At 46.3% G+C, this 13,253-nt stretch overlaps 1 protein-coding gene across 3 annotated transcripts in view; it reads left to right on the top strand.

The window, feature by feature from the left end:
• cdkal1 (CDK5 regulatory subunit associated protein 1-like 1) overlaps window positions 1–13,253 on the top strand; it is a 1,149,347-nt gene that overhangs the window by 39,888 nt on the left and 1,096,206 nt on the right. For all 3 annotated transcript variants that reach the window (XM_068056978.1, XM_068056983.1, XM_068056992.1), the window contains exon 3: window positions 7,866–7,978. In XM_068056978.1, coding sequence (XP_067913079.1) covers window positions 7,866–7,978 — 113 coding nt within the window. The remainder of the gene's footprint in view (window positions 1–7,865; window positions 7,979–13,253) is intronic.

Here is a 13,253-nt window from a genome sequence, read left to right as displayed (position 1 = left end):
TTTATGGCGGTCAGGAGGTCAGCTGTCTGGAGTTTGGACATTGGTTTCAGTTAGTTGTGGTGTGAACTGCTTGAAGACACTTAGTGTTTTCCTGCCAAGGAAAAAGAAATCACCTAGCTCACCACCACCTCTACCTTTTTGAAGAAATCCCGCTAAGATTCATTGTGGAAGAGCAAAAAAATCCCTGGTGCCATACAGCTCCAGAGGAGCTGAAAAAAAAATTCTGCTATTCACGTGTGTGCTGGCGGAAAAACCTTGATGCACGTTTCTCCTAGAAAGCCTATTAGAATAATTCTCGACATCTCCAGAACGGACTGCTTCTGAAACGATCCGAGTGACCCATCTCCATATACCCGGATGCCAGACCAAAAAAGGGACAACTGACTTCCTTTTATATCTTTTTTTTTCATCAAGGATTAGCAAGTATTTGCCAAAGTAGTTTTTTTCCCCCTTTTTTTGTAACAGACCTGTGCAGAGTGAATTTCTGTATTTTTTTTCCAGTGTGTGTGAGTGTCAAATAGGGGAATTTTTAAAGCAGGGAACTTTCATATTTTTTATTTGGTGTGCTAATGCCTTACTTCATTACTGTATAAGTCTTGTTTTATAACTGATAATTTTGTGGTTTATTAAAGAAACCTGGCTGGTGTATTTTATTTTGGGATAAAGAGTAGAGTATGTGATTGACTGTATCGGTAACTGGGTAAACATTTTTAACTAGATGTTGTGACTTGTGGAAAAGTGGAACTAGAAAAGGCAGTGCACTAACTCCTGCCTCAGTCGTAACAATGTTTACAGAGAAGTGACATGTCAAGATTTATAGTGTTCAGGAGGTTTCGCTTTTGGGATATTGGTCTGGTTCAGTTGGGGTGTGGACTGTTGTTGAAAGCAGTTGGATTTGTAGCCTGTTGAAAAACACCTAGCTCCTGTTTATCTCTTTGAAAAAACCCTGCGAATCCAGTGTGTGTGAGACAACACCCCTGATGCTGCATTTCTCCTGAGACGCTCCTAGAAGGCCTGCCAGATTAATTCTCGATGCCGCCTGAAAAAAACTGCCCCAAAAAGATCCCAGTGACCCGTCTACATGTACTCAGATGTCAGACTGTATGCTATTTTTGGGACACAACATATCTCATCCTTTTACTTTAAGAATTAACACACATTTGGCCCAAGTATTCCTTTTTTGTAAAAGATCTTTGCAGAGAAAATTTCTTTATTTTTTTTCCTTTAACCAGTGTGTGTGAGTGTGCCTGTTCTGTATTTATAAAGGGGACTTTCAGATTTCAATCTATATGTTAATACTTTGCTTCTTTACTGGATAAGTCTTGTTTTATAATAAACTGATAATTGTGTTCTTAATTAAAGAAACCTGGTTGGTGTATTTTATTCTGGGATAAAGAGTGGGATATATATATAAGTCGGTAACTGCGTAAACCTATATGGTGTGACCTTTGTCAAGTGGAACTAGAGAAAGGCCGTGCACTCCTCCCGCCTCGGTCATAACAATTGAAAGATGAGGTGCTGTTCCTCGACCTTCTGTTGAGCTTTATTGGAACAATGTTAGAGGGCAGGGACCAAGAGGTCAGTTGTATGGATAATTAAAATGACTAGCGACTGGAAGCTCAGGTCACACAGACCCAACAGAGCTGTTATGCAAAGCGATTGCCCAATCTACATTTCGTCTCCCCAATATAGAGACGACCATATTGTGAATAGCAAATACAGTGTACTAAATTGAAAGAAATACAAGTAAATTGCTGTTTCAGCTGGAAGGAGCGTTTTGGAGCACTGGATGGTGAGAAGGGAAAAGGTCAAGGGGCAGGTGTTGCAACTCCTGCGGTTGCATGGGGAGTGCTTTGCGAAGGGAAGGTGATGTTGAGGGTGATTGAGGAATGGACCAGGGTGTCGTGGAGGGAATGGTCACTTCGGATTGCTGAAGGGGGAGGAGCCCATGTGTTTGGTGGCAGAAATGGCAGAGGATGAACTGTTGAATGTGGAGGCTGGTGAGGTGGAGACTGACAGCAAGGGGAACCCTATTGCGGTTTTGGGAGGGAAGGGAAAGGGTGAGAGCAGGAATACAGGAAATGGGAAACACACAGTTGAGGGCCCTACCGATGGTGGAGGGAAATCCTCTGTTGAGGAAAAATTGTAGCGTTTCACATTGATAGTCTCCCAAAAACCTTGTGATACTTTTCTCACGTGACATTAGCTGAAGCCAGGTAGCGTTCCTTTCCTCTCAGCCATGGAATAATTTTTGTCATGCACAGATGGAGAGGGGTGGTGGTGGGGTGAGGATTAAAAAAAGAATCAAGGAGAAAAACAAAGACTTATCCACGCAACTAATTATTGATTAAAAGCATTGTGGCAAGTTTTTTGTCTTTGTTATTGGTCATATGACTTGAGTAATGTTGATAGTTCAGAAAATAAATTTCTGGAAAGACTATTGAATATCTTTTTGCTATAATGAGAAAAACAGTGTGTAATAAGTTTACTCATCAATCCCTTTCTTGTTTTTCATTATTGAAAAGGCATCAAACACGGGTAGAAGAATTATATTGTTAGTCAGGTCTTACTTGACTGAAAATGCATATTTGCCATCTGTTTTTAGCCTCTCAAAAAGCAGTGCTTATAAAATTGTTCCCAACTCTGAACGGCATTGGGAGTAGGATAGAATTAAATATATATTAGTAAGAAAGTGGACAGTTCAGGGTAAAATAACAGTGTTGGAGGGAGGCAAAAAGTATTGCCATGATCACGTAGTAAGTACAGTGATAAGCTATTCATCATATTTAAGTAGATTCATCACTGATTTTTGTTTCCCAATTTGATACTGAGCTGAAAACAAACCAACGATGCAGTCCATGGAGACAGGTGTGTCTCTGAAATCTCTGGCATGTGGATTATAGAGCAGGGGAGGGAGATTTGAAAATCTTCTTCTTTTGGGCCTCCTTATCTCGAGAGACAATGGATATGCGCCTGGAGGTGGTCAGCGGTTTGTGAAGCAGCGCCTGGAGTGGCTATAAAGGCCAATTCTGGAGTGACAGGCTCTTCCACAGGTGCTGCAGAGAAATTTGTTTGTCGGGGCTGTTGCACAGTTGGCTCTCCCCTTGCGCCTCTGTCTTTTTTCCTGCCAACTACTAAGTCTCTTCGACTCGCCACAATTTAGCCCTGTCTTTATGGCTGCCCGCCAGCTCTGGCGAATGCTGGCAACTGACTTCCACGACTTGTGATCAATGTCACACGATTTCATGTCGCGTTTGCAGACGTCTTTATAGCGGAGACATGGACGGCCGGTGGGTCTGATACCAGTGGCGAGCTCGCTGTACAATGTGTCTTTGGGGATCCTGCCATCTTCCATGCGGCTCACATGGCCAAGCCATCTCAAGCGCCGCTGACTCAGTAGTGTGTATAAGCTGGGGGTGTTGGCCGCTTCAAGGACTTCTGTGTTGGAGATATAGTCCTGCCACCTGATGCCAAGTATTCTCCGAAGGCAGCGAAGATGGAATGAATTGAGACGTCGCTCTTGACTGGCATACGTTGTCCAGGCCTCGCTGCCGTAGAGCAAGGTACTGAGGACACAGGCCTGATACACTCGGACTTTTGTGTTCCTTGTCAGTGCGCCATTTTCCCACACTCTCTTGGCCAGTCTGGACATAGCAGTGGAAGCCTTACCCATGCGCTTGTTGATTTCTGCATCTAGAGACAGGTTACTGGTGATAGTTGAGCCTAGGTAGGTGAACTCTTGAACCACTTCCAGAGCGTGGTCGCCAATATTGATGGATGGAGCATTTCTGACGTCCTGCCCCATGATGTTCGTTTTCTTGAGGCTGATGGTTAGGCCAAATTCATTGCAGGCAGACGCAAACCTGTCGATGAGACTCTGCAGGCACTCTTCAGTGTGAGATGTTAAAGCAGCATCGTCAGCAAAGAGGAGTTCTCTGATGAGGACTTTCCGTACTTTGGACTTCGCTCTTAGACGGGCAAGGTTGAACAACCTGCCCCCTGATCTTGTGTGGAGGAAAATTCCTTCTTCAGAGGATTTGAACGCATGTGAAAGCAGCAGGGAGAAGAAAATCCCAAAAAGTGTGGGTGCGAGAACACAGCCCTGTTTCACACCACTCAGGATAGGAAAGGGCTCTGATGAGGAGCCACCATGTTGAATTGTGCCTTTCATATTGTCATGGAATGAGGTGATGATACTTAGTAGCTTTGGTGGACATCCGATCTTTTCTAGTAGTCTGAAGAGACCACGTCTGCTGACGAGGTCAAAGGCTTTGGTGAGATCAATGAAAGCAATGTAGAGGGGCATCTGTTGTTCACGGCATTTCTCCTGTATCTGACGAAGGGAGAATAGCATGTCAATGGTCGATCTCTCTGCACGAAAGCCACACTGTGCCTCAGGGTAGACGCGCTCGGCCAGCTTCTGGAGCCTGTTCAGAGCGACTCGAGCAAAGACTTTCCCCACTATGCTGAGCAGGGAGATTCCACGGTAGTTGTTGCAGTCACCGCGGTCACCTTTGTTTTTATAGAGGGTGATGATGTTGGCATCGCGCATGTCCTGGGGTACTGCTCCCTCGTCCCAGCACAGGCATAGCAGTTCATGTAGTGCTGAGAGTATAGCAGGCTTGGCACTCTTGATTATTTCAGGGGTAATGCTGTCCTTCCCAGGGGCTTTTCCGCTGGCTAGAGAATCAATGGCATCACTGAGTTCCGATTTGGTTGGCTGTATGTCCAGCTCATCCATGACTGGTAGAGGCTGGGCTGCATTGAGGGCAGTCTCAGTGACAGCATTCTCCCTGGAGTACAGTTCTAGGTAGTGCTCAACCCAGCGGTCCATCTGTTTGCGTTGGTCAGTGATTATGTCCCCCGATTTAGATTTGAGGGGGGCGATCTTCTTGATGGTTGGCCCAAGAGCTCTCTTCATGCCATCATACATTCCTCTGATGTTTCCGGTGTCTGAGGCCAGCTGAATATGACTGCATAGGTGTTGCCAGTAGTCGTTTGCGCAATGCCTAGCTGTTCTTTGTGCAGTACTTCTGGCTGCTTTAAGTGCTGCGGATGTTAAATCGCTGGGGGCTTTCTTGTCGTTCAACAGTGCAATGCGCTTAGCGGCTATGACAGGTTCCAGCTCTTCATTATGAGATTGAAACCAGTCTGCATTTCTCTTCGCACTTTTGCCGTAGGTGGTCAAAGCTGACTCATAGATGGCGTCTCTGATGTGGGCCCACGGTCTCAGCATCCCCTGTGGGAGTGTTTTGAAGGGCTGTTACAAGTGAATTTAGAAATTTTTGTAACAGCTGTGGGTGAGAAATTCTGCTCGTGTTGATGCGCGGGTGGCCCTTCTGCTTGGAATGATGCAACTTCTTTGGTCTGAGTCTAACCTTGCTGCACACCAGGGAGTGGTCGGTGTCGCAGTCCGCACTGTGGAAGCTGCGTGTGATTTGAACACTGTTTAAGGCGGCTCGCCTTGTGACAATGAGGTCTAGCTGGTGCCAACGACGTGATCTTGGGTGCCTCCATGAAACCTGGTGACAGGGTTTAGTGTGAAAGAACGAATTGGTGATGCAGAGGTTATGATAGGTACACAACTCAAGCAGTCTCTGCCCGTTCTCATTCATCCTTCCAACGCCATAGCGCCCAAGGCAGGAGGGCCATGAGTCATGGTCGGCCCCAACCCTGGCATTAAAGTCCCCAGCAGGAATAGGTGTTCGGTGTTGGGGATGCTGCTAATGATATGGAGTTGTTCATAGAACTGGTCTTTAGCTTCAGGTGAGGAGCAGAGTGTTGGAGCATAGATGCTGAGTAGGTGTACTGGAGGGAGGCTCTATCATGCTGAGCAAGGAGTTTCTGATGGCGAAGCCCACTCCATGCTGTCTTGGTTCTTCAGGATCCCTGCCCTGCCAGAAGAAGGTGTAGTCTTGCTCTGCTAGAGAGCCACTCGCGGGGAGGCGAGTCTCCTGAAGTGCTGCAATGTCCACATTGAATCTACTGAGCTCGTTGTTAATGATGGCGGTCTTCCGAGAATCGTTGATTTGTGTAAGGTCTTCCGACAGGCCAGGACACATAGTTCTGACGTTCCAGCTTGCAAAGCGAAGGGCTGGTACCTTCTTTCCTTTTTTCATGTTGTTTGGTGCGGTGTATCAGTCCACCTTTCGGGCAATGACCCTGAGCTCCAAGCACCCATTGAAGCAGGCAGACTGTGGCGGGACAGAACCTTATTGACCGGGGGCTGCCCGGTTTGAGGCGGGCGGCAGCTGTCCAGTGAGGAGCAATGACCTCTCCCACCGACAAAGGCAACCCGTGGCGCCCAGTTTCTACGCCAATTTATCTGGACTTATAACCCGTAACTGCTGCCTTCCGTGTTGTTTTAGTCGCTGTGAGGCAACTATGGAGTGACCTCTCCATGGCGCATGCCTGGGCAAATTTATGGAGGTTGAGAGTTGCCCAGTTGTCAAAACCCCCCTCTCGGCCTTTCTGGTGGGGTCCAAAGGAGTGCAGGACACGACGTTTGGCACCAGTATGGCTGCAGGAACTGCCGGAAACATGCCAAAGGTGACACATGACCGCCTACGGGGTTCCGCTCCGGATTTTCTGTTAGGGTTTACTCCCTTAGTCTCCCGAGACGCCCACAAGGCAGTGGGGTTGTTGGGGCCCCTACACAGGTGTAGGATGGTGCCGGTGGGAGGAGGGGATGCAAGGGGGAGGGGTAGAAGGAGGGGGGGGGGGGTGTGCAGGGGAAGGGGGTGCGGGGTGAAGATGGTGCGAGGGGGGGGCGGGCTGGGACGGGGTTGTGAGGGGGTGAGCTGAGAGGGTGGAGCAGGGAAGGGGACGGGGGGAATCTGGTGCAGGTAATAAGCCATTTCCTCAGTGCCCACCATCGACGTCCGGAAAGCTCTTCCACGTCCTTTGGGAGGTGAAGCATCATTTGGCAGACTTGGAGATGATTACATTTGCTAAGGGTTTTTTTTTGCAGTGGTTTAAATAAAGGCATGCAGCATTGCCGACAGTGCGCTGCAGATGCTCTCCGAGCCATCTCCTGCGGGCGCTTTGAAGTTGCGGCCGGGGGGGGAGCGTTCGTGGATTTTTTGGGTGTTCGGGGCACCTTTTCTCAGGACTTCTCTCGGGTCCCGCTGCTCCTTCTTCGCCTCAATGGACTTACCGCATGCCGTGGCTGCAGACACTCTGGACTGTGAAGACAGCAGGATCGGAGATTGAAGTATCGGCAGCTGTGCTCGTCAGTTTCATCCGGATCAATTTCATTGAGAAAACAAAGAGCAGGTGTGGCTGGGGGAGGGCAGTGGGCCCAGGTAACATACACTAAACTAACTGTTAGCCTTTAGATAGGGCTAAAATGAACTGATTTAAAGAGCCAGGGGAATTTAAACAGTTTAAGAGGGCAGATTGGGGGAGAAAACGTTAGGGATGGGAGCAGATGGCCATGGATAGAGTTGAACAGCAAGGGAGCTTCCTAGGGAGCTTCCAGCCCAGGAGCCATCTTGAACTTGAAATAATCTAATACAAAGAGATTGGCCTTTCAATATCCAAACTGTAAATTGCTTTAGAAATTAGTTTGCTAAAGTAGGCTAATTTACCGGGTGCTAATTATTCAAGTAAGCTTCATTGGAGATACCATTTGCTGTCCTTTAGAGTGCTGGTCTCGAGCTTGCATCTGTAGGTCACTATAAATAGAAAATGTTTGTAATGAGCTCTTGTGGTTCACTGCTATTGTATTTTGCATATGGTGCTAATGTGATCAAAAATTGAAATCTCAGCAAATCTTTGGAGAAAGTCAGGGATGGATATAGTACGATGGTTTGAAATGTTGGTCTTAATTGTTGTTTTGATTGATCTTTGTTTATTCATTGCAGTGTTATCCCTGGCACACAGAAGATCTGGGTGAAGACTTGGGGCTGTTCACATAACAATTCAGATGGAGAATACATGACAGGCCAACTGGCTGTTTATGGGTATAAAATTACAGGTAATGGTACAATTCAAGTATATTGTATAATGGTCATCATACACCAAAATTTTCACCAATACAACTTAAACCTATTAAAATTAATTCTTTCTGTGCTTAATGGTATTTCCTTAAAACCGATTCAAAAATGGGCCACAAAACAGCACCTTTACTTAAGAACATAAGAAATAGGAGCAGGAGTAGGCCATTCGGCCCCTCAAGCCTGCCCTGCCATTCTTCATGGCTGATTTGCCCCAGACCTCAACTCCTCTTTCGTGCCAGTTCCTCATAGCCCTCAACTCCCCAATATTTCAAAAATCTATCTACCTCCTCTTTAAATACTTTCAGTGATACTTGATACTGTTGTGTCAATTGCTATATTGTGCAACATCTGTTTTGTGGTTTAACCACTTGTTTGGAGAAGCTCTGCTTCATGGTGAAATTCTGGAATAGCTGCTGGAGTAGCACAGGAATATAGAAGTAAGTTGACTCTTTTTTTACATTTTCTAGCCATAGCTGCTGGTTTCAAAAGTGCTGCGAGCAAATATTTAATATAACAAGTCATTGGTCATTTATGATTGTTTAATTTGGACCTACCAAGCAAAATGTTGCACTTGTTGCAGTGTTCTAGCCAACATTGTATGGTTTCAGCATGATCTTGGGCTGGCTGATCTTGGCTGATATTCCTTTTGGAAATTGTGCTCTTCACAACTGGAATTCCAGAAATTCTTCAATGTGTGATAGCTTTATGATGGAGAGGATTTTGTGCATCTTTTCTCCGTAAAAAAATAATGTGTGAAGAAAAGGACTTATCTTTTGTGTCCAATCAGGGTTGACAGAACTGTGCAGTGCATTATAGGTGTGTGGATTTGTTGCAATTATGACTTTTCATTTACACACTGTTCATAATGGCTTAAAAACTGAAAAGTATTTTTTTTAATATATAAGGGTAGTTTAGCTGTTGTTAAAAAGAGCTTTATAGCTTGCTTTCTACCTGTCTTGGTTGAAGGTGGACCAGTTGTATTACTCTAAAAGCTGGAACTGATATCAAACTGATACTTGCAGTAAACTTATTATAAATGCAATCTCTGGAAAACATGTATCAAGCGCTATTAATAACTGGTGCAGTTTTATGAAGTATTTCACTAAATATTGATAGTGCAATGCTGTGTTGAAAACTCTAAAACTCTGCAATCTGCAGCATCTAACTGAAACGAGTTCATACCAATTTGAACAAATACAGAGGATGTGGTTGATGTTTATATTGCTTTCACTGTTCAAAAACAGTTAAATAATTGTGGAAATTTTATGGCTGCTGTGGTAGCTCAAGCAGTTGAGTGCTTTGTTTTCAGGAAGGTCATAAGTTTAGTTCCATGGCTGTCTGACTGACGTACAGTTTACTTCCCTCAATTGAGTGAGCTGTATTAGTTCTGAGCCTGGGCACCAGCTGGAGCACAGCATTTAATAAAACAAATTGACTCCTGACAACGCAGCGGCCCTCCAACGTCATCAGAGCACTCCAAGCTGTGCATTTGTGCAAACGATCTTCTCTCGGAGAGATTCTGCGCATGCGCGGCCTACGTCTTGCCAGGACTAATTTGCATATGCGTGGCAAAACGTCAATGCGTAATGCCATCGTCATTGCGTATCCGGGCTGGGTCGGTCTTCACACATGTGCCTGGTGTTCGCGCATGAGCGGTAAAGTGTCACCGCGTACTGCAACGGCATCGGGTACTCGCTCCCTCCCACAGAGGCCGCTCTCCTCCATTGGCAACTTGCTGCAGGCCTTGACGCTTTCTCCTCCACCCCGCCCCCCACTTCCACTCGGCCGATTGCTCCTCGCTCCTTGTTTCTTGGCGTCATTCTTGCAGACTGAGTGGAGGTGTTGCGCAAAGCAGTCACCCAACCTGTGTTTGGTCTCCCCAGTATAGAAGAGACTGCGTTGTGAGCAGCAAATACAGTATACTAAATTGAAAGAAGTACAAGTAAATCGCTGCTTCACCTGCAAGGTGTGTTTGGGGCCTTGGATGGTGAGGAGAGAGGAGGTAAAAGGGCAGGTATTACACCTCCTGTGATTGCATGTGAAGGTGCCGTGAGAAGGGGCTGAGGTGTCAGGGGTAACAGAGGAGTGGACCAGGGTGTCACAGAGAGAACGATCCCTTCAGAATGCTGACATGGAGGGGCGGGGAAGATGCGTTATCCTATTTAGCTAGAAAGAAGCTCTCTAGGCAGAATTCAGGTGAAACTAATTTATTACAAGATTCAGTATTATCCCAGTACTGTTGCTTGTTGATTGTGTGGTCCTTCTAATGTCAACCCAAACCCTTAACCCTGCAATTTCTAAGTGAACTCGGGGCTGAATTTTATCAGCCTTTTGGGGATGGGCTGGGAGGCAGGAAAATCATCTGCTGCTGGAGGACTATCAAATTGGTGAAAGGCACACATTGGTCTGCTTGAAACTTGCTGGTCTTCCAGTGCAAAGAGCAGTCGGCAACTGAGTATTGTGGGCTGGCGCATTCCAAGGTCCAGGGCTGCGTGCTGAAGGACGCACTAAAGCTTTTTTATTTTATTTTATTTTTTATTTATTTAGAGATGCAGCACTGAAACAGGCCCTTCGGCCCACCGAGTCTGTGCCGACCAACAACCACCCATTTATACTAATCCTACATTAATCCCATATTCCCTACTACATCCCCACCATTCTCCTACTACCTACCTACACTAGGGGCAATTTACAATGGCCAATTTACCTATCAACCTGCAAGTCTTTGGCTGTGGGAGGAAGCCGGAGCACCTGGCGGAAACCCACCCGGTCACAGAGAGAACTTGCAAACTCCGCACAGGCAGTACCCAGAATTGAACCCGGGTCGCTGGAGCTGTGAGGCTGCGGTGCTAGCCACTGTGCCGCCCCTTGGGGCAGCCGCACAACAAAGGCTCAATGGGGAAAGGCCACTGTGCAAGGCCCTCCTGCCATAGCATACTGAGGGGCTAGAAACCATGTTAAACCCCTTTGGCTGTATGCACCAGAGAAAGTTTGATGTGAAATATAAATGTACATTGTAAATATAACCTGTAATGGTAAGTGTAATGAGGCACCTCAAACTGTATTGTGAGAAACTGATCTGTATTGCACTTTACGTAACGTACTTTACAAATTTCATGAATAAAGTATAATTTTGGGAAAAAGACGGGCTGGGAGGCAGGAAGGCTGGCAAAATGATGTGGGAAGGCGTTGGTGGTGTGTCCGACATCCTCCTGCCGCCATTACATTTTGCCAGTGGTGGTAAAGATGGTAGACTGCCTGGAACCCACTTTAGCCACTTAAGTGACCAATGAAGGGCCACATTCCACCTCTGGGCATTTTGCCAATGGCTGGGTTCCAATCGCAACATGGGGAGACCACCTATTGAAACCTGGTGGCCTCCCAGCAGTGGGATGGGGAGCCCTCTTTCTTTGGGTACTCTTTGGCCCACAGAGGGACCCCTCGGTGGCAATGACCACTCCTGTGGCAACGATGCTGCCTTGCCAGGCTCCGGCTACCCCTAAGCCCACTTACCCCTGTTCAAGGGCACCAGTCATGGATGCGCCCTTATGCTCTCGGCGCAGCCTCAGCAATGGCCACTGCTAGCAACTGGGCCTCTGGGGGCTGAATGTGGCCCAGGGTCCTGCTGCGCACCAAAGCAGGTTTCTCCCTCCGCCCCTGCTTTCGGTCCTGGTGGCAGGACTGCTGCCTCTGCTGAAAAATGTCTGCCTAAATGTGATTACTGGACATATTATGACATGTGGTCTCTTCGACACTTGAACTCAGAAATTGCAGTGAAGTTTCAGGAACTCTTGCAGTGATCCTTGGTAAAGGCCGGCTCGGGTCTGCAAATGAAACCCGACCCGAGCCCAACAGAACCACATCTGACCCTGAGCCTGACCGGGCTCGAGTCCTTTAATTTTTTCCTGTGCCCTGCCCAACCCGACCCGCAGGTAACCTACCTTCCGTTTTTCACTTTGTTGCTTATCTGCACAAGCTTAAAATAACTGTAACAAAACCACCTTTCAACTCCAAAAAGTACATTAACATTGGAGCCACCTACCGGAGGTGGTGATAGAGCGTACCCGACCCGAGCCTGAATGCCGGACCTGGAAGTGCGACTAGACACAAACCCGACACATGCTGTCGGGTTCGGGTTGGGTAGCCGGCCTTTAATCCCAGGTGCTCAATGTGCATCTGTTTGTTTGCATGCAGCATGTATTGTTCGAATACTTTTTTTTTGTGTGAAGCTCTTTTAATAGGTTAATCTGTCAGAAGTTTCAGTTTGAATTTGCAAACTGCTGCTTTGGCCATGTATGATAACCATTTAAAGAGGCGTAAGGCTGAATGCTCTTGCTGAGTAAATCTATTTGTGTAACGGCTTGAGAAGTGATGAAGTGATGTTTAGTGGCATGTGGAGTCCAGTTGGTTATATGGGCATGCTTATCTTGATGGATATCCTCAGACCTTTCACCTTTTGAATTTACACATTTTCCTGAATAAATGACAAGAACTTGATTTGCTCAAGCAATTATTCACTTAAATTGATCATATTACCATGTTTACCCATTAAAGATCGAGTAACTTTAGTGCATCAAAATGGGATTTTTTGGGGGACAGTAAGTATATATATAGATCAAAGTTCTGGCTTTTAAACAGTGGGTAGATATTGCATCCGATGAGTGTAGAATGGTGACTCCTGAAGAAATCAGTTGCTTTGTGTTCTGTATGGAAGAGAGCTAGAAAATCATAGGATGTTAGAGCACAGAAGGAGGCCATTTGACCTGTTGTACCTGTGCTGGCTCTTTGAAAGAGCTGCCGAATTTAGTCCCACATCACAACATTTTCCCCATAACCGTAAAAGTGTATGAAATAGGAGCAGGTGTAGACCATACGGCTCTTGTAGCCTGCTAAACCATTCAGTGAGATCGTAGCTGATGGTTAACCTCAATTCCACTTTCCTGCCTGATGCCTTTTGAAAGTTCCCCTGAAATGTGATTCTCCCACCCTTTCAGGTAGTGTGTTACAGATGATGATAACCATCTGTATGAAATAATTTCTCATTTACCCTCTTGTTCTTTTGCCAATTATTTTAAATCTGTGACCTCTGGTTATTGACCCACTTGCCCAAGGAAACAGTTTCTCCGTACTTGCTCTTACCAAAACCTCATAATATTTGGATCACCTCTTAAAGGTCTTGCCTTATCCATTACTGCTCTAAGGAAAACAATCCCAGCTTCTCCAATATTTCCACATCACTGAAGTCCCTCATCC

Source organism: Heterodontus francisci, chromosome 2, assembly GCF_036365525.1.
Source record: "Heterodontus francisci isolate sHetFra1 chromosome 2, sHetFra1.hap1, whole genome shotgun sequence".
NCBI classification, from domain to species: domain Eukaryota; kingdom Metazoa; phylum Chordata; class Chondrichthyes; order Heterodontiformes; family Heterodontidae; genus Heterodontus; species Heterodontus francisci.
The sequence above is the reverse complement of the archived record's forward strand: the minus strand, read 5'-3'. Positions and strand labels throughout refer to the sequence as shown.